Source organism: Camelina sativa, chromosome 9 (genome assembly GCF_030686135.1).
Source record: "Camelina sativa cultivar CO46 ecotype springtype chromosome 9, ASM3068613v1".
In the NCBI taxonomy this organism is placed as follows: Eukaryota; Viridiplantae; Streptophyta; class Magnoliopsida; order Brassicales; family Brassicaceae; genus Camelina; species Camelina sativa.
In genome coordinates, this window is record NC_141888.1 from 37,630,920 (window position 1) to 37,657,290 (window position 26,371).

The window sequence follows — 26,371 nt, forward strand, 5'->3', positions numbered from 1 at the left end:
TTCAGGGGTCCAACATATAAGGTCACTTCATGGTTCTGAGTTAAGATCAGCCACACAAACAGTGATTTGATTTCAGATAGTAAAGTTGATCACCCCATAAACTTTTTTTTTCTTCTTCTTTCCATGAAAAAGTAAAGCAAAATAAATGGATTACAGTTAAATCTATGAATCCATGAATCATACCATATTCTTGAGTGACAAGATACAACATCCTTTAATGACAATAGTCCAGAAAACATAGACCTTAAAGGAAACAGAACACAATAAAGCAAAGCAACAGAGCATATTACCAAAAAAACAAAAAAAAAACAAAGCAGAATTCACAAACCAAACGGTAAAAGAGTCGATGTTTTTTTTTAGAAAGTGTTATATATGATGTAGTGATGTTTAATGATTTCAGTTTGAACTTTGAACTATTACAAAATCTGAATTATTGAGAAAAGGAAGAACAACAAAACTTGTATGACAAACAGATATATATTATATATGAAGAGATAATAGAATCAGACCATTATAAAACCATCGGCATCAAGGTCAGAGTTGGCGTATCCCACATTTACCTATCTCCCATGTGTCACTTTGGACTTTGAATTCAAGGAAAAGCTTGTTGTATTCCACGTTTTTTGCCTCAGCTTCGTATATGTACAGATGTTCCGTTAAAAGTGGACGTAGAACACGGCCTGGTGGTCCATACGGAACAATACTGATACCCCTATGTTTGTCGACAATGGTAGAAGATGCATATATCTGTTTCTCATCACCAGCTTTTGTGTCACCCTTATAAACCAGCAAGAGACAGACTTTAAACCTCAATGACGTAGGAAAACGACTCTGATTCAACTCCATTGTTACAGAACCATCACTAGTAGCTTGGTAAGTGAAGAATGCAGGGACTTGTCTACCTGGTAAGATCGCATATGCACATGTTTGGATGATGATCTCTCTTGCTTTTTGATTCAGTTTCCAACAGTCGATAAAGTTGAGACTAACGTAAGGATTCGGAAAGGAGCAGTCAAGTCTCTCCAGGGACTCACAGTTTTCTGCAACTAAATGTACTAGGGAACCCGGTAGCTGTGGGAGTGATACCAGCCTCGTGCATTTGTTGAGTGTAAGTTGACGTAAACGAGAAATCCCACTGACCCATGGAGGAGCTTCTTCTATATCTGAGTTGTTCAACTCCAAATCTGTGATAATGTCAAGAGCATGTGGGAACTCTTCAAGGTCTCTGCAGTATGTTATATGCATGAGATGAAGTCGAGACCATGACTTGACTGACAAAGGAACTTCTTTTATCATAGTTCCACAGAGCATAAGAAAACTGATATTAGTAGAAATCTCAGGAAAAGTTCTCAGCTTAGAGCAACCGGTGACATCAAGTAATAACAGAGATTCCAAGTTGATCCCCATCGGAAGAACCTCTAACTTTGAGCATCCTTGCAACATCAACTTTGTCAACGAACACATGTTTCCAATAGATAAAGGAAGTTCCACCAGACTTGAACAATGACTAAGATTCAAATATTTGAGACTAGTAGCATTTCCAAGAGATGAGGGGAGCTTCACTAGATTTGTACATTCACTAAGACTTAATAGACGGAGATTAATGAGACTTCCAATTATAGATGAGGGAAGCTCCACCAGACTTGAGCATTCACTAACCTCCAATTCTTGAAGACAAATGAGATTTCCAATAGAAGAAGGAAGCTCCACCAGAGTTGAGCATTCACGTATAACCAATTCTTGAAGACTAATGAGATTTCCAATAGAAGAAGGAAGCTCCACCAGTTTTGAGCATTTAATAAGCTCCAATTTCTTGAGATTAACAAGATCTCCAATGGACGAGGGAAGCGCCACCAGGCCTGAGCATACATAAAGCTCCAAATCTTGAAGATTAACAAGTTTTCCAATAGATGACGGAAGCTCCACCAAGTTTGAGCATTCACTAAGCTCCAACTTGTCAAGTTTAACAAGCTTTCCAATAGATGAAGGAAGCTCCACCAGATTTGAGCACTCACTGAGATCCAATTCTTGAAGACAAATGAGATTTCCAGTAGATGAGGGAAGCTTTACCAGATTTGAGCATCCACTAAGATCAAATATTTCAAGATTCATAAAACTTCCAACAGATGAGGGAAGCGTTACCAGATTTATTAAACATACAATAAGCTCATGGAGATTAGTGAGATTTCCAATAGATGAAGGAAGGTTCACTAGACTTGAACATTCAATAAGCTTCAACTTCCGGAGATTAGTGAGATTTCCAATAGATGAAGGAAGCTCCACTAGATATGGGCATACAATAAGCTCCAATATATTGAGGTTAATGAGATTTCCAATAGATGAGGGAAGTTCTACTAGACTTAAACATCCATTGAGATACAATTCTTGGAGATTAATTGTAACAAGTTTTAAGGGGAATTCAAGATTAGAGACGGAACTTACTATATCACAAATCTCCACATCATCAACTAAAAGTTCCTTGTTGTCTTGACGGAAACTAAAAGATTTTATAACAAGAAAAAGTAATGTACACAAAAGCATGAAGAATAAGAAGAAGAAGAAGAAGAAGAAGAAGAAGAAGAAGAAGAAGAAGAAGAAGAAGAAGAAGAAGAAGCCTATAGCAGTAGTATCAACAGTAGTAAGGAGAAAAGATGAATCCATTAGCAAAAAAAAAATGATTGAGAGAGAATCAAGAAGAGAGCCAGAGAGATGAAGGAAGCTTTCACGGATGTTTCCTTTGAAAAAAATGGGATGCAAGAATAAGAACCTATAAAATTAACAAATCTCAAAGAAATATACTATATAAAATAGGGCAAGAGGGCATAGATTAAGAAGCATCAAGATGATCAACAGTCAGGACTGACCACAATGCCCCTTTGGATGCTTCACTGCTCTCAAACATAAATCGGACACACAAAAGACATTTGGTCCCAAATTAGATTCTCACACTGACTCGAAGAGAGAATTATTAATTAGCTCACGTTCTGAACTTGTGTTGCAATTACATAACCAAAGGGCATGGAGCCATAGACAAACAAAGCGAGATTTGGATTTGGTACCTTGGTGTCGATGGAAATTATCCCGGACCAGACCTCGTCAATGTGAATGTACTGGACAATCTTCATGTGAATCGGATTCATGTCTGAGTCTGATTCCTCAGTTTTTCTCGCTCTAAACTTCAAAAGTTGTATACACTGACGCTGTCGACATAGGGAGTAGATAATGATTTTTTTTAAGGCACTCACCGCTTACGTCACTATACTCATATGACTATAAAAGTAAATCTTATCAAAGAAGTCAACTTAAAAGCATTAGCTTAGAAATTCAGACCAAAACTTCCCAGAAAATCAAACAAAACAACAAGCATCCAAATCATGCAAGTGTTGGAATCAAAACCTTTGATCAATACCTAAACTTGAGTGAATAATCAGAGATTGACCAAAAAGGTGAAGAAGAAGATAGAGGGAGAAGAAGAAGTATTGTTTTTGTGCAAGTGTCAAAAGACCTTGGGCCATTATTGTTGTAGTAAGCCCAAAATTGTTAACTGGGTATTAGTAGTTTACAAAACCGTAGGTTAAATGCGCTAAGTATATGGCACATAATCTTGTCTACAAAGTTCTAAGAAAACAAAAGAGTTAAGGGGCTGAACCTAAAAAGTCAACAACATTGTCAAGTTATATTATTGTTAGATTATATAAATTCTTGTATTGATAACAAAACTAATAAGAAGCCAAGGATGATCAACTTATTTATTAAAAGTCAACCTGCTCTCTACCTATATGAATGAATTGGCAACAAATATAGTGACAACTTATGGAGTCTGCTGATACTCAAAACTGTAAAAATCTGATTCCGCATTTTAGTATCCAGCTACAAGAAGCAAGAACAAAGCATTCACCCGACTAATGATCATTTCAAGAGCTCAAATGGCATCTTAAGTGCTCTCCAGCATCAATTTGACAACATAATGTCATTATTAGGAACATGAAAACCTCCAGATAAACACAACACAACTTATATAGCTAAACAAAGAGATCTTCTCTTACTCGATCCCATATACCTTCTTAAGATGTAAAACGTAACCAAAAACTCTCTCAGAATCAGACAAAGTCTTAGCCACACTGTCTCTTTGCATACACCTCTTTCCCCAAGTCATCAGTTTCGAACACTCTGGTTCAATGCTGAAGTTACCAAATTTCTGGTATGCTGGAAACCAACTATAGAACCCAATCAACACAATGTCTACAAACCCGAATGTATCGCCGCCAAAGTAAGGTTTATCTCCTAGCTCAGATTGAAGAGTCTTGAGTATTTCAATAAGCTCCTTCTTCGCTGCTTCTAGCTCCTCACCTTTCGTTGCCCAAGTCTTCCTCCCACAAAGGAACAACTGTTCATTGTACCACAAGGAACATACACATACACACATGAGTTACAGGCAAAACCCTAGAATTTGATCTGAAATCTTTTAAATACACATTCATGTTGTTTTACCTTCTTTTCGATGAAATCAGCCCAAAAGAAGGCTTGAGATCTTTGGTAAGGATCAGTAGGAAGGAATGGGTTCTTGTCGGACCAGACTTCGTCTATGTATTGGATTTGGATGATGGATTCACAAACCGGTTTACCATTGTGGATGAGTACCGGGATCTTTTTGTAAATCGGATTCATCTCTAGAAGCAAGGGACTCTTGTTCCTGATCGCATCCTCTTCTTCTCTATACTCGTACTTCACTCCTTTCTCCTCTAACGCGATCATCGTCCTCATTCCGAACATGCTCGGCCAGAAACTCATAAGGATCACTTCGTCTGCCATTATTAAAACTTTTGTGGCCAACCATATGAAACGGTTTAAGAAAATCAAAGTGTGGTAATTATATAATTTCTATCACTAGTCTTATAGTAACTTAAACAATATCTCGTATTTTAATACTGCTAGTGGTGTACCAACTAAAGCAGGGCGGATGAAAAGTTCTCCATGAATTTGTAAAGCATCCTAAGTGTGAATTATTGTAACTCTTTTTTTTTTTGTTGTTTAAACTTTAAACTGGACACGTCTAGATGATATTATTGGTTGAATAGTGACAAAAGAAAAAAAGAAGATAATGCATGTGTACTCGACCGTAGTGGAGTCTCCACTCTCCACTCAAACCTCAAAGTGAGGGAACTGAGCTGATGATGGAGGTGTTTTTAGTGAAGTTTTTGTTTAGAGAGTGCTTCAAGGCTGCCATGTCCTCCCAAAATCGGTTGAGAAACCCAACACACTTTTTTATAATTTTGTTTTTGTAGTTGTTGGGCCACTATACTTGCATGATTGCAACGTGGTCACCAACTCTACTTATAATAGCCCTCTATTATACTCTTTTTTCGTACAAGCGTCAGCGGACTATGCGTCTCGTGAGGGAGGAGTAGGACAAACAACACTGTCTTCTGTAGTGAAAGTGACAAAGAAATCTACCATATATCTTCTCGTGATTCTTGTTTTTTGAGGACTTTTGTTTCATTGGTTCCAAAACGAGTTTACTAATCTAGTAATCTCCTTCGTGATTACGACTTCACATTTAGACGCTTAAATCAAAACAAAGTTTATTTAAAATCCATACTTAGCAATTAGGATGCATACATACCACCACACAATCACTAATGCTCTCTCCGTCTCTCGCATTATTATTATGAAGGAACACAGAAAACCAAAGATAAAAACAGAACAGAACAGAACAGAACATAGATTTGACGACAAAAGAAGAACAATTTCTACTCACTCAGATCCGAGATTGTTCTTCCTGAACTCAGCGACGTATCCAACAATCTTCTCAGAGTCAGGGAGAGACTTAGACACACTCTCTTTCTCCATGCACCTCTTTCCCCAAGCGACGAGTTTGGGACTCTCTGATTCGATGTTGATGTTACCAAACTTCTCGTATGCTTGGAACCAACAGTAGAATGTAATCAAGGAAATGTCAACATAGCCAAAGCTATCTCCACCAAAGTATGGTTTGTCTCCAAGCTCAGTTTCAAGAATCTTGCATGCTTCAATAAACTCCTTCTTCCCTGCCTCTTGCTCCTCACCTTTCTTCATCCAGATCTTCACTTGTGCTTCCGTGAACTGAATCCATTACACATTGTAACATAATAACATCAAACTTTGTGTCAGATGAACACAAAAAAAAAGTTCAAATCAAATCCAAAGTAGTAGACATATCGAACAAGCTTACAGATCTACAAACAAAACCCTAAAATTAGCCTTGTATAAACCCTTACGAAAACAAGGAACAGAGAAGGGATAAGTTATACCTTCTTGTCCACGAAATCGGCCCAGAAACGAGCCTGAGATCTACCGTAAGGATCGGAAGGGAAGAATGGGTTCTTGTCGGGCCAGGCCTCGTCAACGTAATAGACGACGTTGAGAGATTCACAGACCGGTTTACCGTTGTGGATGAGAACCGGGATTTTCTTGTGAACAGGATTACTCTGGAGGAGCAAAGGGCTCTTGTTGCTGAAATCCTCCTCTCTGTACTCGAAATCAACACCTTTCTCCCTCAACGCAACTCTAGCCCTCATACCGAACATACTCGGCCAGTAATCCAGAAGAATCGGTTTGTTCGCCATTGATTTCGATATCTGAAGCTCACAGATGATCTGTTCTTGATAATTTTTTTTTTTTTTTTTTTTAACTTAAAGTGAACAAGTGAGTGTGTGGATATAAAGAAGAGGTGTGATGACTGTGTGAGTAACGGTCGTTTTATAGAGGGATGGAAATAAAGCGAATGCGTAATTATTAATTAAAGAATATTGCTTTCCCTCATAACTTTAAAAAAGTAGTATTATGGTACAAATTGGATAAGGTAAGTAGTAAATTACAAGTAGATAGATCGAGTGAACTAATACTGGGCTAATTAGAGTTTAGAGGGTTCTTAAAACCAGTAGTTGATTCGTTGCTGCGTCACTCATGACTCACCATACTTTTGACGTGGCCACCTACTTGATTCATTTGAAGACTCAACTCAGTCAGACTTCAGTTAGGTAGATGATGTACATTTCACTTGATTTTAGTATTTTTTAAAACGTGACTTTTCCAACTGACCTATAACAACATGGATATTATTAATTTGGGCCTTTTATTCCCATCCCCATACGATAACAACGGCCCATCATGTACAATTATAGAGGTTTATCCTGCAATCTAGCCCTCATACCCAACATGCTCGGCCAGCAATCAAGAAGAATCGGCTGCTTCGCCATTGATCCCGATCTCTGAATAATATTTCCTTGATCTTTTTTATTGGCTTGATGCTGTGGTGTGAACAAGTGAGTGTGAATGACTTAGTAAAGAAGAACGAGTCCCGTTTAAAGAGGAAAATTTGGACACGATAATATTGTTGCTGTCAGATTAATAAAATTAGAAAGCACATGGTCCAAATATTACAACCAAAAGAATATAACTCAAATACATAATTCCCCAAGCATTAAGATCAGTCCAGAACATTATGGTGTAGTATTTGAGTTCATACTAATATCATTGCTGATGTATCATAGTTTCATAATCTCAACTAAAATTCAAAGATATGGGTATGTGAACTGTATCAATCTCACTATTTTATACGGATCAGACTTAAGTTTCAAAAGTAATCCAGCCCCACCAAACACCAAACCCGTGGCATCGTGGCATATCGGATCTAACCTGATTGTGAGCTTACCGAACATAATAGCATACAATATCCAACTTCTACTACTGGTATGATCAACTCTGACAGGTTGACTCAATCTTCTTCACACAGGCACATAAATCACAAGATTTTAACGTATCATTTAATAAAACCCTTACTTAATCAAGTTGCATACAAACTAGGACAAACCCTTAGGCCCATAAAAACACACGAAACTGCTCAATCAAGCAGAGACTTACATTCTCTACAGCCAAATCATCTTACAGATGCTCTGCATTATTTAAAGATAGATATTACACACGAAAGTAATAAAACAGAGAGCATCAGAACCAAACGGCAAAGAAACAGATCTACTCTGGCACAAATTTGCTCCTGAGCATGGAGACGAACTCGGTAACCTTCTCAGGATCAGGCAAGGACTTAGCCACGGTCTCCCTCTGCAAACACTTCTTGACCCAAGCGATCAGTTTCGGACACTCTTGTTCGATGCTGAAGTTACCAAACTTCTCATATGATGGAAACCAGGTGGAGAAACCAATCAATGCAATGTCTACAAGGCCAAACTCATCTCCACCAAAGTAAGGCTTGTCTCCAAGCTCAGACTCAAGAGTCTTGAGTATCTCAATGAAATCCTTCTTGCCTGTCTCTTGTTCCTCACCTTTGGTCGCCCACACCTTCCTCTGAGCCTCGTACATCTGATCCATTCCACAGAGTAAGTAAACCACAAACTAAGTCAGAACTCAGACCCAAACAAAGCTCAAAAGATGAGTCCACCAGATAACAAAAACCTAAACTTTGGATTTCAACTACAACAAACTCAAAGCAAGATTCAGTATTTCAAAATCCCCAAATCGCAGAAGTAACAAAAACCCTAAATTTTGGGCAAAGGCTATCACTTGCAAGCAAAACTCAAATCAAGTTTCAATTTTTAGAGATTCCCAATTCGATTCCAGCCCTTAATATAAATCAAAAGGGCACAACAAATAAAAGTGATACCTTTTTGTCGATGAAATCAGCCCAGAATCGAGCCTGAGCTCTCTGGTAAGGATCAGAAGGAAGGATAGGGTTCTTGTGAGACCAGACCTCATCAATGTACTGAACCTGAATGATAGATTCGTTAACCGGTTTACCATTGTGGATGAGAACAGGAATCTTCTTGTGGATCGGGTTCATCTGGAGAAGCAAAGGGCTCTTGTTCCTCAGATCTTCTTCTCTGTACTCAAATTCCACACCTTTCTCCCTCAGTGCGATCCTCGTCCTCATCCCGAACATACTCGGCCAGAAATCAAGAAGAACCACCTCATTCGCCATTGTCAAGAGAGGTTTTTTACAGTACGTCTTTCTCGATTTGTTTGTTGGTGGTAGAGATAATGAAGAAGAGAGAGTGGGGACTGGGGAGGGTTCTAGAGATATTTATAGATGATAGATACCAAAGAGGATCTTTTGCTTACTCTAGTCGTTACGTCACACACACCTGTCCTTTAAAACATGTGGTCAGATTTTATTAAGTTATATATAGTAGTTTTTTATAATAAGATTTTCATTCCTTTTCTTTTGATTTTATTGTTATTGTTGATTTTTTTTTATATTTTTTTTTATAATAAATATTGGTGACTATTTTATTTTATTTTTGGTTAAAAGACTTGATTTTAAGCGGTGCACTAAATATAGAGGATTCTAGTCGAGGCTGATATAAGTTGCAAATATTCGTTTGGACTCTATTATCATAGTTCCAAATTTGGGTTTCAAAACGTCAATGGATTTTGTTTTGGTATTATAATAAAGCAAATTTATTTGTTTTCTTTTAATAGCAAACTTATTTATTTTTAGTAATAGATACTATTTTTTTATTTCAACACAATAGTTTAGCTGATGGTTTTTAAAAAAAAAATCATACTAGTCCAAATAGTTGAAAAACGTGCTAACTAAACAAAAACTCCACAAGAATTTAGAAAAGTGAGCTAAAATTCTAGAAACTAGGTAGAAGAAAGTGGTACACGTACATTGGCGGATTCAATCGGACTCTCGAGATACATGTGGATGTGACTGGGAGTGTGTAAAGCTGCTTGGTTACGCCTTTGTATTTACGTTTGCTTACTACTACCTCGAGATCAGCGACAGTCGACAATGATCACAGAGATCCATACTGACATGATATGGATTCCCAACTCTAAATTATGTCAATCCCTGTATTATTTAGTTACTTTACATACTTACATCTTGAAATTTGTTTTGGTTATTTGATGTGGGCTTAATTTACGTAATGGGTCTGGACCGGAGTTGTAATTTGTAAACACAGTCTTCTTCTTTCTGCATAACCCAAGTAATAAATAAATGTGAAAATAATATAATTTTTCGAATTCAATGTTGATTTTGTTTAGTAGCTGTTTTAAAAAGATGATATATATTTCTTTTTTTTTAAGCCTCCAGTGGTCACAACTCACAGGTCACTCGCAACCTTTCTCTCTTTGTTGCACTAAAATAATCTCAAATACACATATTTTATTAACATGCTCGTACAATCATATTATTATCGTAATTTTTTTTCGTAAATACACATTACACATTAATGAAAAGTCAATCATAAAATCACATCATTCAAAAAGGAAAAAAAAATTCATAAATGGTCTCTACTTTTCTTCTGTGGATGAGAAATGAATCTAATGATAATGAAAAAGGAAATAAACTAAACAACACACACAAGAAAAAGGTTTGTTTTGGTTTTTTGGATAAGAACTCTCTTAATTCGAGTGGTTCTGTTTCCTTTCCAAATCCGAACCTCCAATTTCTCATCCTCTTCACAAATCAAATAAGTACACACCAATGAGTATTTTTTGTCCTCATGCAGAAAAATTCACATTATATGGAATAGTTTCTGTTTACAAGCAGCTTAATCCCAAGTCCAAAGTCTCTTCTATTCCTTAACTTGGTGAGCTTTCTCTCACAGATCCTTTTCCTTACTTACACATGTATGCCTGCAGAACTGCTCAGATGTATATTATAAATATTGATCTTGTCTTTTTGCTCTGTTCCCTGTGATCTAAGCAGATACTTTAAAAGAGATTAGCTAAGAGAGTTGAAGATCAGATTTTTTAGAGGAGATGGAGATCACTAACGTTAACGAGTATGAAGCTATCGCTAAGGAGAAATTACCAAAGATGGTCTACGATTACTACGCTTCTGGTGCAGAAGATCAGTGGACTCTACAAGAAAACAGAAACGCTTTCTCTCGAATCTTGTGAGCTTTTGATGATTGATATGCTCAAATTATCCCTAGAGCTACTCTCTCAAACAAGAGATCAATTGCAGTACTTAGGGGTCGAATCCACAGAGACTCAAGATCAAACACAATAGACTGTAAAGTTTTGTAAATTACGCTAAACAAGTTAAATTGAATTAAAATAAAGCAATGCAATATTTAAATAAAAGTGATGTGAATTCAGAAAATCAAAAGAGCTAAGCCTAGGGAATTTCTCAGGAAATTATGAAATATTAAATCAGATAAATTAATTAAGGTTCATGCAATAAAATCAGATCTAGAACTCTAAACTTTTGATAAATTAAATCAGTTCTCACTGCAGATAATATCTAAATTTAAAACCAGAAAATCCAAATCTCTTTGTAAAATTCCAAGTAATAAATCAGCTTTAAAAACAGGTTTAGATAAGTTCACAGAATTATTCATTCAAATCTCTTTGTAATAAACAATTCTGCTCATCAATGGTTTAATCAGGAAAACAATTATATTCTCATATCAATTTATTTCCCTAAGATAACAATTCTAGGTGATCAATCAAGAACTATTGTGAAGAACAACCAAAGATGAAGATCATAAAAGATTAAGAACCCTAAAAATCTCAGATCTAATAAATCATAAAAACCCTATGAAAAACCCTAAACCTAACAAGCAAATTACTCAGACATGATCAAAGAAGAACAAATCATAATTCTGAATAACATGAATAGATATTAAAAGTAAAAGAAGGGAGTTCAAGAAATTCTTCTCTACAAAGCAGATCAGATCTCTCCCAAAAAGCTCTCAATATCTCTCTCTCAAAAACTGCTAGAAAATAACTTAAGGGTTTGGAAAATCTAAAAACACTATTTATATGTCCTAAAACACGTCAGGGACTTATGTTGCAAATATGGAAAACTTTGGGGCAACTTTTGTAAAACTTCCAATTTTTGGGTCTTGAGTCGGCAGAAAGGGGTGTCGACCGATGCTCTTAAGTGGTGTCGATCGACACTCCTGTCTTGATCCGAGATTTCTGCTCCAAAACGATCCAAATTGCTCCATTTCGCTCCTTTCATGCTAAAAACCTGTAAAGACTCAAAAACAATCTAGAAACAAATGAAAAGACACTAAAAGACTCCTTATATCATGGTTAAAAACCATAAAAACCATGATATATCAACTCCCCCAGACTTAGCCTTTGCTTGCCCTCAAGCAAAACATAAGCTTAGACCTGTGAAAGAGGTTTGAAAACAGGGAACTCACTCAATTGCAGATTATTCTTATTCACACTCTTCATTTACCTGACTCAAGAACTTACTTCTTATACTCAACCATGATTAGCATCAACATTCCTTACTCAAATCCCACAATCCTTTGGAATCTCTGAAATCTCCATTGTCATCTCATTAGTCAATATTAAAGCAAGTACAGGTGAGTTCTTACCTTGGGTGTATTGAACAGTGGCATATGGACTCTTTTCAGGCCAAGACATTCTTCTTACATCTCCTTTCCTCTCCCTTTTCTCACTTCCATTATTTTTTTCTTAATCAAAGGTGTAAGCGAATACCGGGGTCATCGGTAATTTACCTACCCCTCACTTCCAAGCTTTGTGTGATCATTTGACTCAAGAGTAGAATAATGAGGTCACTGGTAATTTACCTACCTCTCTAAACTGATCAAAATCATCTCATCTTTTATTCTCTTTTTTTCTGATTTTTTTTTAAGCACTGAAGGGAAGAGAGAGGGGAGACATACTTTGAAAAATTGCACTGTCTTGTATGGCCTGAAGAAGAAGTCTAGTCCACTGATTTCCAACCCCAAAGTAAGAGATTAAGTCCGGTTAAAATCCTGATAAAAGTTGAGACAACGTTAGATCAATCAGATATCCATTGAATAAGGGCTTTCAGGATTGTTGATAAGGCTCATAGTCTTTCTAAGATTCAGTTTTGAGATCAAGCATAAACAAATAATCATTAGAGTGTTAGCCAAATAAGAGAAATCATTAGTCAAGATCATAATTCCCAAAGACAAAAAGAAAAATTTTGAAAAATTTGACTCAAACTTTATGGTTTTGACTGACACAACTGAAACTCAAAAACAGAAAACATAGTTAGTACTAACCTCCCCCAGACTTAAACAACACTGTCCCCAGTGTTATCAAGTAAGAGGAAAGCAAAAATAAAAATAAAATAAATAGAAATCAAAATCAAAAGAAAAAGAAAAACTTACCAGTGGGTTGCCTCCCACTAAGCGCTTGTTTTCAGTCATTAGCTTGACTGTGCTGGAGCTCAGGAACCTGGTGGAGCAGAACATGACATTGAAATCCTCTTCATCCATGGTGGTGTATAAGCTTTAGGTGCATGAGGTCTGCCAAGGATGTAAGGAACAGGACCAGGGCGGGATTTAGGTATGGGAGGGTATCTTTTCTTTCCTGCAAAATCATCAACAGAAGAAACAAGCGCTCTACGATAATCTCGTGGCTTGGTTAACTGTAAAACAGTTTTTATCTCTTTGAAATTCTTATTGGTGATTTGAAGAGGTTTAGGAGAAGGAGAGGTGTACCTTTGCCTTACCTGAGGGCTTTGGAGTGTGGATTGAGAGACTTTCTGTTGGGGAACAGGATTCTGACTTGGAACATCAGTTTTGGAGCTGTTCTGTCTCGGTCGTGGAGGGGTGTCGATCGATACCGTCTTGGTGGCATCGATCGACACTGAGCCTGATGCTCGTGTTGCAGAAACTTTTTCAACAGAAAAAGTCTGTCCATCAATAGTAGGAGCTCTCCTCAGCTTATCCATCTCAAAATGCATACTCAATCCATCCACATTCAGTGTTATGTGTCCCTTCTGCACATCAATGACTGCACCAGCTGTAGCCAAGAAAGACCTTCCTAAGATAAGAGGATCTTTAGGCTCTTGATCATACTTCAGCACCACAAAGTCAGTGGGAATCAGGAAGTTGCCAACCTTAACTGGAATATCCTCTAAAACACCTTCAGGAGTTCTTCTGGATCTATCAGCTAGGATTAGAGAAATCTGAGTTGGCTTGAATTCTGTCATCCCAAGTCTCACCGCAACAGAATGTGGCATCAAGTTGATGCTAGAGCCAAGGTCACAAAGTGAGTGTGAAAACCTTCCTGCTGAGATAGAGCAATCAAGTACAAAGCTTCCAGGATATGGTAACTTCTCTGCAGTCTTACATTGAATGATTGCACTCACTTCCTTAGAGACAACCACTACTTGCTTTCTCTCCTTCTTCCTCTGAACAGGCTGGTTCAACAGAATTGCACTAACATCTTTTGTAAGCAGTGCTCCTTCCTCAGGGCTCAAACCATTTGATATCATTCTCTTGACATAGCGCCTAAGTGGTGGTGAAAGCTTTATTGCATCAATCAAAGGCATCTCAATCATCACCTTATCCATCATTGCCTTGCATCTAGCTTCTTCCATCTCCTGCTTAGACTTTCTTGGCTTGGGAAAAGGAACCTTAGGCTTGTAGACCCTTTCAACTGTTGGAACCTGAGATTTTGCAGTTTCTGGGTTCGTCTGGCTAGAGTGTCGATCGACACCCAGGTGGTGTCGATCGATGCCATCATCTGGATCCGACAGATTGGCCGATTTTTCTCCTTGTTCTGCAGAAAAAATGTCACCATCATCTTCATCTCTCACTGATATGGCATTGCAAGCATGCTTGGGGTTTAACTCAGTTCTTCCAGGAAGAAAACCCTCTTGTCGTTTGACAGACCCAGCAGTCTGAATAACCTGATTCTCTAACTTCTTGACATGAATGTTCAATGCTTCTATCTTCCCATTCAGCTCAGTGTAGACATTGTCAATCTTTCCATTGAATGTCACTGTCAAATTCTCTTGACCTTGTAGAATCTGCTCAAGCATGGCCTCCATTCTACTCTCAGAAGAAGTCTTAGGAGGTGGAGACTGATAAGATGAGTTCCCATATGTCCTTGTATGGCCATTATTCTGTTGTTGCTGCTGATACTCTGGCTTGGAAGTGTAGCCTGAATAGTTCCCACTGTAAGGCCTATTGCCTTGCTGAGTTCCAAACCGCTGTCCCTGATACCCAGCTCCATACACATAGTTGACATCCTCCTCTGAATTCTCTGGCTCTGGCTCAAATGTCTCAACTTCAGCAGCAAATTGGACTGACTTCTTTCCCACAAGAAGATTGTGCACTGAATCAAGCTTAGCATTGACAGAAGCTAACTGGTTTGAATCAAATCCTCCATGCAATCTCTTCCTTTCAGCATCTGCTCCCTTAGTGCTATTGCTAGAAGCCAAATTCTCAATCAAAACTTCAGCATCTTCTGGCATTCTTGTCTTGAAATTCCCATGACTTGCAGCATCCAAAGCTAACTGATACTTCCAGTCACACCCTCTGAAGAAAATACTCAGCAATTGAACCCTTGAAAAACCATGGTGTGGACAGTCCCTCTGATAAGCTTTGAATCTCACCCAAGCTGCCTTGAATGCTTCATCTGGTCTTTGCTTGAAAGTGGATAGCTTGACTCTCAACTCATCTGACATTGCATCATCATAGAAATGGTTGAGGAAAGCCACTTTGACTTGTTGCCAAGATGTCAAAGATCCAGCTGGCAACTGCTTCAACCACTGAGATGCCTCTCCTGCAAGTGAGTATGGGAAGAGCTTGCAGAATATGAAGTCCTCAGTCACTCCATTAGCCTTGATACTGGTCACAAGATCCTCAAAATGCTCAATATGGTCCAGAGGCTTCTCATGGGGCAAAGCAGAGAAAGGTCTCTGCCCAACTAGCTGAAAGTAAGCAGGCTTCAGCTCAAAGTCATTCCTCTGGAATGGAGGAGGAACAATAGCAGACCGGTTCTCATACACCAGATCAGCCTGATTGTAGTCAGCAATGGTCCTGATCAGATCCCGGTTGTTCTCCTGTCTTCGAACAGGGTTCTGTACGTGGTTGGCAGCTCCACGCACGTCTGCAGGTGGGTGTCGATCGATGCCACCTGGTTGGTGTCGATCGACACCAAGATCCGGATCAGCCTGCTCGTTGACAACAGCCTGACCTCCAACGACACCACCTTGCTGGTTCACAACAGCCTGCTCGTTGACAACAGGTTCAGGAATCACGTTTCCTTCTGCATCAAGCTTTTGGCCATGCTCATTGCGCAAGTGGCCCTCTTGATCCCTCAAAACACCAGCCTCATCACGCATCAGAATGATCGTATTAACCATCTTCAGAGATTTAGCTGCCTTTCTGTTCTCACGTTCAAGCTTTCCCAACTCTTTGTTTGACAAATTCACAGTAGGACCAGACTTGTTGTTCCTTGTGTGAGGTTTAGGAGGCATGCACCTGAAACACCAAAGAGAAGAAAAAAAAGACAAAAACGTGTAAGTAGAAAATAAAAGAAAAATTTAGACGAAATTAAAAACTTAAATCTAATGGTAGAATCAGAGAGTCCCCGGCAACGGCGCCAAAATTTGATATGCTCAAATTATCCCTAGAGCTACTCTCTCAAACAAGAGATCAATTGCAGTACTTAGGGGTCGAATCCACAGAGACTCAAGATCAAACACAATAGACTGTAAAGTTTTGTAAATTACGCTAAACAAGTTAAATTGAATTAAAATAAAGCAATGCAATATTTAAATAAAAGTGATGTGAATTCAGAAAATCAAAAGAGCTAAGCCTAGGGAATTTCTCAGGAAATTATGAAATATTAAATCAGATAAATTAATTAAGGTTCATGCAATAAAATCAGATCTAGAACTCTAAACTTTTGATAAATTAAATCAGTTCTCACTGCAGATAATATCTAAATTTAAAACCAGAAAATCCAAATCTCTTTGTAAAATTCCAAGTAATAAATCAGCTTTAAAAACAGGTTTAGATAAGTTCACAGAATTATTCATTCAAATCTCTTTGTAATAAACAATTCTGCTCATCAATGGTTTAATCAGGAAAACAATTATATTCTCATATCAATTTATTTCCCTAAGATAACAATTCTAGGTGATCAATCAAGAACTATTGTGAAGAACAACCAAAGATGAAGATCATAAAAGATTAAGAACCCTAAAAATCTCAGATCTAATAAATCATAAAAACCCTATGAAAAACCCTAAACCTAACAAGCAAATTACTCAAACATGATCAAAGAAGAACAAATCATAATTCTGAATAACATGAATAGATATTAAAAGTAAAAGAAGGGAGTTCAAGAAATTCTTCTCTACAAAGCAGATCAGATCTCTCCCAAAAAGCTCTCAATATCTCTCTCTCAAAAACTGCTAGAAAATAACTTAAGGGTTTGGAAAATCTAAAAACACTATTTATATGTCCTAAAACACGTCAGGGACTTATGTTGCAAATATGGAAAACTTTGGGGCAACTTTTGTAAAACTTCCAATTTTTGGGTCTTGAGTCGGCAGAAAGGGGTGTCGACCGATGCTCTTAAGTGGTGTCGATCGACACTCCTGTCTTGATCCGAGATTTCTGCTCCAAAACGATCCAAATTGCTCCATTTCGCTCCTTTCATGCTAAAAACCTGTAAAGACTCAAAAACAATCTAGAAACAAATGAAAAGACACTAAAAGACTCCTTATATCATGGTTAAAAACCATAAAAACCATGATATATCAATGATAGTTTTTTTTTACTCTAATCCATTGTTTTGATTCATCAAGAAAAGTTTCATTGATACCAAACCATGTTTCTTTCTCTCTTATAACTAAAGGTTTCGGCCTCGGATTTTACTTGATGTAAGCAAGATTGATATGACTACTACTGTCTTGGGATTCAAGATATCTATGCCTATCATGGTTGCTCCAACTGCTATGCAGAAGATGGCTCATCCCGAAGGTAAGAATTCAAGAAACAGAACAGAGTAAATAACAGAGCAGCATGCTAGTTTCTCATCTTTACGTTTATCGCTTTGTTAAGGTGAGTATGCTACGGCTAGAGCTGCATCCGCAGCAGGAACTATCATGGTTTGACTTTGAACCTTTCTTGTTTTGGACACCCACTCCTGTGAGTTTGTGACATTAAGCTCTTGTTGCAGACACTATCTTCATGGGCTACTTCTAGTGTTGAAGAGGTTGCTTCGACAGGACCTGGAATCCGATTTTTCCAGCTCTACGTAAGCTCCATTTCACGCTGTATTACTCGCTTATGAATGAAGAAGCTTCAAGAATTCAGTTGTTTTTATAGGTCTACAAGGACAGGAACGTGGTGGCTCAACTTGTGAGAAGAGCAGAGAGAGCCGGTTTCAAAGCAATCGCTCTCACTGTCGATACACCGAGGCTTGGTCGCAGAGAATCTGATATCAAGAACAGGTTTACATTGCCACCTTACTTAACTTTGAAGAATTTTGAAGGTCTTGACCTCGGCAAGATGGATGAGGTAACTAACAACATCTATATAATTTGTATGTGAGTTGGAATTGTCCTAAACATGCTCGGTGGATGTTGCAGGCAAATGACTCAGGACTAGCATCCTACGTGGCGGGACAAATTGATCGTACGTTGAGCTGGAAGGTAAAGCAATACATATCAATGACTTGGAAACTATTACAGATCAATAAAAAAACAAAACTTGTTGTGATTGATCTTCTTTGGGATACATGATACAGGATGTGCAGTGGCTTCAGACAATCACAAAGCTGCCTATTCTGGTGAAAGGAGTGCCCACAGCTGAGGATGGTGAGAAAACCCTAAATTCAACAAAACAAAATTCTCATTCGTCTTTTCCGTAGTTTCATGTGTTATTACTTTGCATTTTGTGAAAAAAAAAAATCCCATATAAGTTACGTTTTTTTTTTTGGCCTGCAGCAAGGATGGCAGTACAAGCAGGAGCAGCTGGTATCATCGTGTCTAACCATGGTGCTCGCCAGCTAGATTACGTACCAGCCACAATCATAGCGCTTGAAGAGGTTAATTAGAATTAAAAATCAACTTCTTTTCCAAATTTGTGAAGCTTACTATTGTAATTTACCTCTTGATGATTCTCTGCTATTCTGGTTCTCAGGTTGTTAAAGCAGCTCAGGGAAAGATTCCAGTGTTCTTAGACGGTGGGGTTCGCCGTGGAACAGATGTCTTCAAAGCCCTAGCTCTTGGAGCCTCAGGCATATTTGTAAGTGCTAAAAACCAAAAGTTTTTTTGTATCATTCACCATTCTTGGAATACAAGAAACCCAATTTTCTTCTTTCTCGTCGATTTCTTAATCTTTTGTTGGGAAACAGATCGGACGGCCGGTGGTGTTCTCTTTAGCGGCGGAAGGAGAGGCCGGAGTGAGGAAAGTGCTACAGATGATGAGAGAAGAATTCGAACTCACAATGGCACTAAGTGGATGCACGAGTTTAAAGGAGATCACACGCAACCACATTGTCACTGATTGGGATGCTCCTCAGGCACGATTAGTCCCAAAGCTCTAGTCTGTATGCTCCTTTGATTTCGTGTTATGTAAAATTTCAATGGCCATTTATACTCTTCTGCGTATTCGATCCTTAGTACTATTTGCGTATCTTTGTTGGATCCATGTTGTTAATCAAACATATCGTTTGTTTATTTGTTGTACTTTAGTTAGTTATAAAGTTAATTTAAAATCTAATCATTGCACCAAAAAAATGATAATAATAAAAATAAAAATCTAATCATTGCAACAATGTAACCCTTACTTTTATCATCTCTGTCAGTATATAACTTTAATACTAATATAAGATCATAACTTGATAAAATGTTTTTTTATATACATTAAAAATATGTAATAGTAGATTTATCATATTATAAACAATCCATCTGATCATTTTTATAATAGTAGTTGCAATTAGTCCTTCTGATTTTTATTTTTCTTTTCCAATCCATACCTGACCTTTCAGAACTCCTATGGCCAAACTATATTTTTTTCTTTTGCCTTTTATAACGCTCATATTTTCTTTTAAATTCAAAAACAAGTATAAACTCGCACCAAAAAAATAACTGTTGTAGCTATATATTATCAATGTCCCAAGCAAATGTAATTCGAACGTACGTATTCATGTCAAAGTTGTAAATAATATAGCTAAGCGTAAGTATGTATAAATCAATAATAGCTAAATTAGGAATTTGTCACTCAAATAATAGTGCTGATAACTTATCTATTATCCATTATCATGCACCTACAGTATATAGATATTGTTTTATAGAGAAGAATATAGCGCAAGACTCAACCTGGATTTGCTTGCGTTGTGTTCCATATATCATGACACGTAGCAACATACTATCATCATTACATAATACATCATCATATATATAGACACATCATAGTTGACAAAAAAAGCACCCACACATTAAGATAAACTAGATAGATAGAAACAATTGTTATAAAAATAAAAGAACAAACAATTGTTATTTTCATTTTAAGTTTGTTAGAATATGTTTCCAGAGTCTCCATAGTCAATGGAGTTTGATCTAGAAACATCGAACGAATTTACGTTCTATATATACACCGTGGCATGTGAGATTAGCTTTTTTATCTACAAGCTCATTGCTTGATTTTCGAAATTCTAATATTTGCTTGAGGCGTCAAGTTCCGAGACAACTTTAGCGCAAATATACCAGCTAAAGATAAACTGTATACTATAGAAATTGGTATAAATCCGTATGATTTTGATGCGACTTTGTTAAACAGTAAAAACAAATTGTATTATGATTACAAAAATTTGAGTAAAAAACTACTTTACAAAGACACGGTTTACACGTTATAAATCCATAACAAAACTTTAACCGGGATCAGTCTTTTTTGTCGGCAAAACCCAAACCAGTCTTTCTCTTTTACATAGATAGGTATTATTTCAAGTATATGCCCGAAAAAAAAAGGGGTGCATTTGTGCATTTACATATTAGAAGAGTAGATTAATCAATCGATTGGCTATTGTGAACCGCGAGTGCATATGCATACGCTTACGTGTACGTGCTTCAGAACCAATAGAAGTAAGATAAAAGATCACACAAAGTCAAGATTATGAGATGTATCCAGTGAGCCAAAATTAGAAAGCGCAACAACCTCGACGTAAATCCATGAATAAAGTAAGCAAATAAAATAAGATCCATAAATGCATTTTTTTTTGGTCATAACATGCATTTTCTTTGAAGTGTTTTTTTTTTGTTTGTTAAAAGGCATATTTTCTTTGAAGTGTTCTATCTTCTATTAAATTAAAACTAGATAGGGACAATTTTTTTAATTTTTTTTAAGCTTTAAAGAAGTTATATATATACACTCATATTTCATGATTTGTATTTGTAATACCAATTATTGCAAGCAGAAGAAAAACGAGCAAACCGAAATAGAAGTGGCTGATAATTGCAAGAGGACAAAGAACGAGCACAGAGATAACAAGATAGGACCCATTCTCACTCAAAACAGAGATCACATGAGATATTTTTTTGGGTTTCCACTTTCCTTAGGTAAAATTCCTTCTTAGAAGCTTTCTCTCTACCACACACCGCTCACACAGATATTTGTGAATCCTTCTAAATGTAGAGCTTCCTTTAAATTTATACTATATTTTAGTAAAATATATAACTATAAAATCTACCTAGATAACTTTGTTTACTACTGCTGAAACTAATTGACTATTTCTGCAACTAATTAGTCTATTTTCAGGGTCACCAGCTTCTATGATACATTTTGTCATAAGAAACGATAAGTCCTTTTGTGAATATATAAATAAAACAAAACAAAAAAAAACTTCGCTACAAAAGTTTGTATCATTAGATCTCTTACAAAAGTATGTATATTGATATGAAAAAAAAAAAAGTATGTATATTGTTAATAACGCCAATACATCAAGATCATGAATTAAGCTCAAGTAACAAATTTATGAACACAAATCTACCAAATATTAGTATAATTTACTATTTTTCTGTCTTTCTTTCTAATCTTGTAGTTAATCCTCTAATTGGGTTAACATATAACTAAAATTCAATAGACTCGTTCCCGGGGACTAATGCACAACAATCCCTCAGGCAACAAGATCTCCCTCTCACTTATCACTTATATTAACATTGATAAAACCCTAAAAAAAATTAAAAAACCTAAAACTAACTCTAAGCTTGCTTCAATAGATCTTCCTTAGTAATGAACGTTCCGTGGAAACCGTAAGGCACTCTCGACGGAAGCGTAACGGTCGCTTCAAGCTTCAAGTTAACTGCGTTAATGATTTGTAGTTCCGACTTCACCTTCTCCTCGTCGTGAACGAACACCATAATGTAACCATCGTCTTCTTCTCCGTCACCGGAAGGCAGAAACAGAGGCTCTCCTCCGTATTTCTCGTCTCCGTATATATACTTTTGAATCTCTCCGGTCGATATGTCCACTTTCGCGAAACCGGACACTTTAGGCCACGGTTCGGTTAAAGCCAAGTATACAAACCGAGTTTTTCTACCTAATAAATTCCGGTTTACCATACCGGCTTCGAGGTTAACTTGTTCGGTGATAACCGGTCGACGTGTTGATTCCCCTGTTTTCAGGTTTAGTCTTATCTCCGACAAAACACTCTCAAGTGTTTCGTCGTGTTCGTTGAATATTGAATCGGGTGGCGTCATACATGATCCGATCACGACAACCTCGTCTGTTTCTGGTTCTTCCCAAGCGTTCCATAGATGGAAACAGAAACAATCTGGTACTTCGATCCACTGAATCGACGAAGCATCTTTGGCGTATTTATTCAAGATACCAAATCTTGATTTCTTGTTCTCGTCGTAAACCACCGGAGAACCACCTCTGATCATCTCCGGTAATCTGAAAACCACTTGCTGGTCAGGGACCACTACGAAGTTCTCAGTGATCGCGAAGTCGTGGATCATCGTCGGCTGATCAAGATGAATTTCGACGTCCGGTGATTTCTCACCGTCCGATGTGAATCTGAAGTATTTTAGGTAAGGCTTCGAAACGACGTCGTAGCTTAAACCGAATAGTTCTCGGGTTACCGGGTCGATTTTCGGGTGGGCTATCATTGTTGATTGTAGCTGACCGTCGAAATCGTACCGACCCGAAGTTGCTAAATCCCCGGTTTGAGTGACTTTGACATGGTACGGTAAATCATCTTCGGACATGGCTAAGAGATGACCGTTGAAATAGACTAAACCGGCATTAGCGACACCGAGTCCTCGGGTCGGGTCGACTAATCCGAATAGTCCACGGGTGTTGAAGAGCATAAGCTTGGCGATACCCAAGTGTCCGTGAAGCTCTCCAATTGCTTTGGGGAAAACAGGGCGACCAGACTCTCTCTCTTGAACCAACCGGTTTGTTTCGGTAAACCGGCAAGCGTAGCTAACCGAACCGTTGTCGAACCGAACAGCGTGAATCATACCGTCACCGTCGAACAAATGGTGGCCGGAGACTGGTTTGTGAAGCGGATTCGCTCCGTTTCTGACGTAAACTCCTTGAATGCACTCAGGTACTGTTCCAGTCACCGGAAGGTTATGCACGACTGGTTTCTCCGGCACCGGGAAGAAGTTTCCGGATATTTGGACGGTGGGATCCGCCGTTTTAGGAAGCGGATGACGGCGGCGTTCGTGAGAAACCATGGCGTTCTCAACCGCGTCTAAGATCGTGGCGGCGGTTCTCTGTACAGGGTTTAGTTTTGGACTGTGATTGGTGATTTTGGGGATTAGAGTGGCGGCGACATCGCTGCATAGTTTCTTCCAAGACGGTGGTTTGAATGTCGTCGGAGATTGGAGAGAAGATGAGATGGGAGATGTTTTGTTGAATGAGGAGGATGAAACAGAGCAACGGGTTAGTTTCTTGTTGCCGAGTGTCGAAGAAAACGAAAGAGACTGAAGACTGAGAAGTCTTGAAGAAGAAGAAGAAGAAGAAGAAGAACTTGAGAAAGTTGGATCAAGAAACTGAGTCGAAGTAGAAGGAATTAGTAAGGTAGTAGAAGTAGAAGCCATGGTTGATGGGATGTTTCTGATAAAACGCTGAGTTTGTGGATTTGGTTGAGAGTAGTATTATTGGTTTCTTCAAGACCAAGTATTATAAGCTTTGCCCCATAGTTGTGTTGTGTAAGAGATGAGGAGTATATTCGGACAGGAGGTTCTATTTATACAAACGATGATGGAAGGGTACTATAGTCTTTTCCGTAGTCAACATTTTTTTTTTCTTACATGTGTCGTTAATGTATCTGATTAGACTAGACTTGTAGTATTTGTTTTTACTTTTCAGCTTCTTTTTTTTTTCTTTATTTTGTAAACGTTTTAGCATATTTATTTTTGTTCTCGTTCATTTATATTTATGATAATAAAGGTAAAATGGCTAATCCTCTTTATCTTCCCCAGTTGTTTACTTTCGTTAATTAGTTGTATAAGTTTGATAATTTTGCTTAGAAAAGTTATACTAGTTTAAGAGATATTTAGTTTTAATGGCCTTGTAACCATTAACCAACTTGAAAAGGAAGGAGTATCTACCGCTTGGAGGGTAAGAAAATATTCGAGATCAATTGTATTCTTTCGAAAAGTCTAGTTAGTAATTATGTCACGTAACATAAGACAAACAAATATAACAACTGAGATGATGATACAAACAAAGTGAAAACTTTCGTTTTAAGAACTTGCGTATTCTACTAGTGTAGTTGTTTTTTTTTTTTTTGGGGTTAAAGAAGTGTTAGTTTTTACTTTTACTGTTTCAGGTGATTATTTATGATTAAATTTTCAAAATATGTGTGATTACTAAACTCTCTTGTGTTTTTTGTCTGCTTTGACCGGCAATGGTGAAACCTTAATCCGGTTAGAGAACAACCATGCTAAGTAAATTTAATACTACTACAATATGTTATTTTGATATGTAGAGGATGGATATATATATGTATATATAATATTCATTTCTCTTAATTTATCAACAATACAATGCATAGCATACATATGAATATCTTCGGGGATTAATATACAAATAGGAAACTATAATAGCGTTCCACTGCTGATGGAAGTGTGGCGATGATTGGTTGTCGCCTCCAAATCAAATCGATTTACGTTGCATTACCACGTGGCGTCTTACCAGTTGTTGTGACATACATAAACAATTTTCGAAATGTTTGCGTTCTCACCGAAGAATACATAACAGCAAGCACCGAATTACGTAAATAATGTGCCCAAACACGATTCAAGTTAATTGTTTTTGAAAAAAGTATAATGTGCCTGGCACGCTTAAGTGAGAATACAGAACTTGATTACTACATGAATTTGTTAAACACACAATGAGCGAGAATATGTTTTCATGTTTTAATAAATTATTTTTCTAATGAATCGCTCTGTTTACTGCTAAAGCTTTGTCCGGTTGTTCTTCCTTTCGACTGATCAAAGTATTTTGTAGCCATATATAACTCATCTGCAGGTCTTAAAGTGAAAAATGGGATTTAAATTTTTTAAATGTTGTGCATACTATTGGGTAATGCAGAACAAAGTCTTATATATACATGAAATATTCTAACGAGAGATTCGATTATATAAAAATAGGTTGAGTGATTAGATTAAGTTGGTTGGTTAGGATCATTAATCTGTTGATTAAACATCCACTTGAAAATTTGAAATGAAGCAATCGTAGATGCATCACAGTCCACTAATTACACCATTAATTAACCAACCATTTTTAATCCATTCTTAATTAACAGAACATATCATTTAAGTTGTATTGTAATTGCTCGCAACATCGTTGGTACAAAATTTTGGACATGAGTGAAAAGATAAGACTAATTAATATATGAGAAGATCTTCTCGCTACATGGATCTTTCGTCTTTACCACATTCAAATTCTAAAGATAGTGATTAGACTAATTGTAATTTGACTACCTCGAGCACCAAACTCTATTCTTCTTTATGGCTGTACTTTGAAAAACATGTAACCATATGTGTTTTCCCTAATCAGAAGGGATTAAAGTTTGAACTGTATAGTATGTGTATATTCCGTGTATATATATATATATATGCGCATCAATCTTATAGAGTTACAATATGTTATGTACATATATATGCATTATGGTTCAATTCATGTGACCACATGGAAGCACATGCTTAAACCAAGTCACCCTGCCTTTTCCTCAAGATTCATATATACCTATTATTGTCCAATGGGAAAAAGTGCACATATATAAATGACAAAACAAAATAAATAATGGTTTATAGATGAATAGTTGCTTTGGGTTTACTGAGATCCATTGAAAGGTAGGATACGGTCGGTCCAACAGTCTAACATTAATAAATCCAACTAGTAACTAACAAACTTTATGATTGGCTTGGTTATCAAAAAAAAACTTTATGATTGGCTCGCAAGACCATTATTATGAGTAACATGGTCGTTGCTTGTTATTTGTTTACTTAATTGAACCTACTAAACCTTTTTTATGAAACGTTTAATATAATGCCCACAATTATATAGTTCCTCGCGGCTAAATAATGTATGTTATATAGCTCAAAGTAACTAAGTTTATATGAACTTCGATTGTCATATAAGTGTTT

The 26,371-nt window shown here is 37.2% G+C and overlaps 4 protein-coding genes and 3 pseudogenes across 7 annotated transcripts; 2 read left to right on the plus strand and 5 right to left on the minus strand.

The window, feature by feature from the left end:
* Positions 1-150: 150 nt before the first annotated feature.
* Positions 151-3,518, minus strand: LOC104713517 (putative disease resistance protein RPP1 pseudogene; annotated as a pseudogene). 2 transcript variants are annotated; one of them, XR_015565118.1, is made up of 2 exons: positions 3,060-3,460; positions 151-2,086 (listed from the first exon to the last, which is right to left on the minus strand). The product of XR_015565118.1 is annotated as a putative disease resistance protein RPP1 pseudogene, transcript variant X2 (transcript). The 2 variants fall into 2 exon arrangements; XR_015565116.1 differs by having other exon boundaries at positions 151-3,518.
* A 309-nt stretch (positions 3,519-3,827) lies between these two features.
* LOC104713518 (glutathione S-transferase U21-like) lies at positions 3,828-5,245 on the minus strand. Its single transcript, XM_010430659.3, has 2 exons — positions 4,492-5,245; positions 3,828-4,387 (listed from the first exon to the last, which is right to left on the minus strand). The coding sequence occupies exons 1-2, from the start codon at positions 4,810-4,812 to the stop codon at positions 4,043-4,045; spliced, it is 666 nt and encodes a 221-aa protein (XP_010428961.2). The 5' UTR covers positions 4,813-5,245; the 3' UTR covers positions 3,828-4,042.
* Positions 5,246-5,565: 320 nt separating this feature from the next.
* Positions 5,566-6,957, minus strand: LOC104713519 (glutathione S-transferase U20). Its single transcript, XM_010430660.2, has 2 exons — positions 6,291-6,957; positions 5,566-6,102 (listed from the first exon to the last, which is right to left on the minus strand). The coding sequence occupies exons 1-2, from the start codon at positions 6,603-6,605 to the stop codon at positions 5,755-5,757; spliced, it is 663 nt and encodes a 220-aa protein (XP_010428962.1). The 5' UTR covers positions 6,606-6,957; the 3' UTR covers positions 5,566-5,754.
* Positions 6,958-7,781: 824 nt separating this feature from the next.
* LOC104713520 (glutathione S-transferase U19) lies at positions 7,782-9,852 on the minus strand. Its single transcript, XM_010430662.3, has 3 exons — positions 9,667-9,852; positions 8,660-9,137; positions 7,782-8,358 (listed from the first exon to the last, which is right to left on the minus strand). The coding sequence occupies exons 2-3, from the start codon at positions 8,972-8,974 to the stop codon at positions 8,014-8,016; spliced, it is 660 nt and encodes a 219-aa protein (XP_010428964.1). The 5' UTR covers positions 8,975-9,137; positions 9,667-9,852; the 3' UTR covers positions 7,782-8,013.
* Positions 9,853-10,372: 520 nt separating this feature from the next.
* Positions 10,373-19,487, plus strand: LOC104713521 (glycolate oxidase 1-like). Its single transcript, XM_010430663.3, has 11 exons — positions 10,373-10,592; positions 10,712-10,901; positions 17,620-17,744; positions 17,826-17,872; positions 17,944-18,021; positions 18,093-18,284; positions 18,356-18,418; positions 18,514-18,583; positions 18,713-18,813; positions 18,909-19,013; positions 19,123-19,487. Exons 2-11 carry the CDS (start codon positions 10,765-10,767, stop codon positions 19,312-19,314), a joined length of 1,110 nt encoding a protein of 369 aa, XP_010428965.1. The 5' UTR covers positions 10,373-10,592; positions 10,712-10,764; the 3' UTR covers positions 19,315-19,487.
* On the plus strand, positions 15,321-15,421 carry LOC147939238 (small nucleolar RNA R71; annotated as a pseudogene).
* Positions 19,488-21,638: 2,151 nt separating the features above from the next.
* LOC104713522 (9-cis-epoxycarotenoid dioxygenase NCED9, chloroplastic pseudogene) lies at positions 21,639-23,969 on the minus strand (annotated as a pseudogene). Its single transcript, XR_015565121.1, has one exon. The product of XR_015565121.1 is annotated as a 9-cis-epoxycarotenoid dioxygenase NCED9, chloroplastic pseudogene (transcript).
* Between the last annotated feature and the right edge of the window lie 2,402 nt (positions 23,970-26,371).

Coding starts and splice junctions, on each gene's coding strand:
- LOC104713520 (XM_010430662.3), bottom strand. CDS start 8,974: ATGGCGAATGAGGTGGTTCTTCTTGATTTCTGGCCGAGTATGTTCGGG. Junction 8,359..8,659: donor CTGATTTCATCGACAAAAAG/GTATCACTTTTA, acceptor GGAATGGATCAG/ATGTACGAGGCTCAGAGGAA.
- LOC104713519 (XM_010430660.2), bottom strand. CDS start 6,605: ATGGCGAACAAACCGATTCTTCTGGATTACTGGCCGAGTATGTTCGGT. Junction 6,103..6,290: donor CCGATTTCGTGGACAAGAAG/GTATAACTTATC, acceptor TAATGGATTCAG/TTCACGGAAGCACAAGTGAA.
- LOC104713518 (XM_010430659.3), bottom strand. CDS start 4,812: ATGGCAGACGAAGTGATCCTTATGAGTTTCTGGCCGAGCATGTTCGGA. Junction 4,388..4,491: donor CTGATTTCATCGAAAAGAAG/GTAAAACAACAT, acceptor TACAATGAACAG/TTGTTCCTTTGTGGGAGGAA.
- LOC104713521 (XM_010430663.3), top strand. CDS start 10,765: ATGGAGATCACTAACGTTAACGAGTATGAAGCTATCGCTAAGGAGAAA. Junction 10,902..17,619: donor AACGCTTTCTCTCGAATCTT/GTGAGCTTTTGA, acceptor TTATAACTAAAG/GTTTCGGCCTCGGATTTTAC. Junction 17,873..17,943: donor CCGCAGCAGGAACTATCATG/GTTTGACTTTGA, acceptor CTCTTGTTGCAG/ACACTATCTTCATGGGCTAC.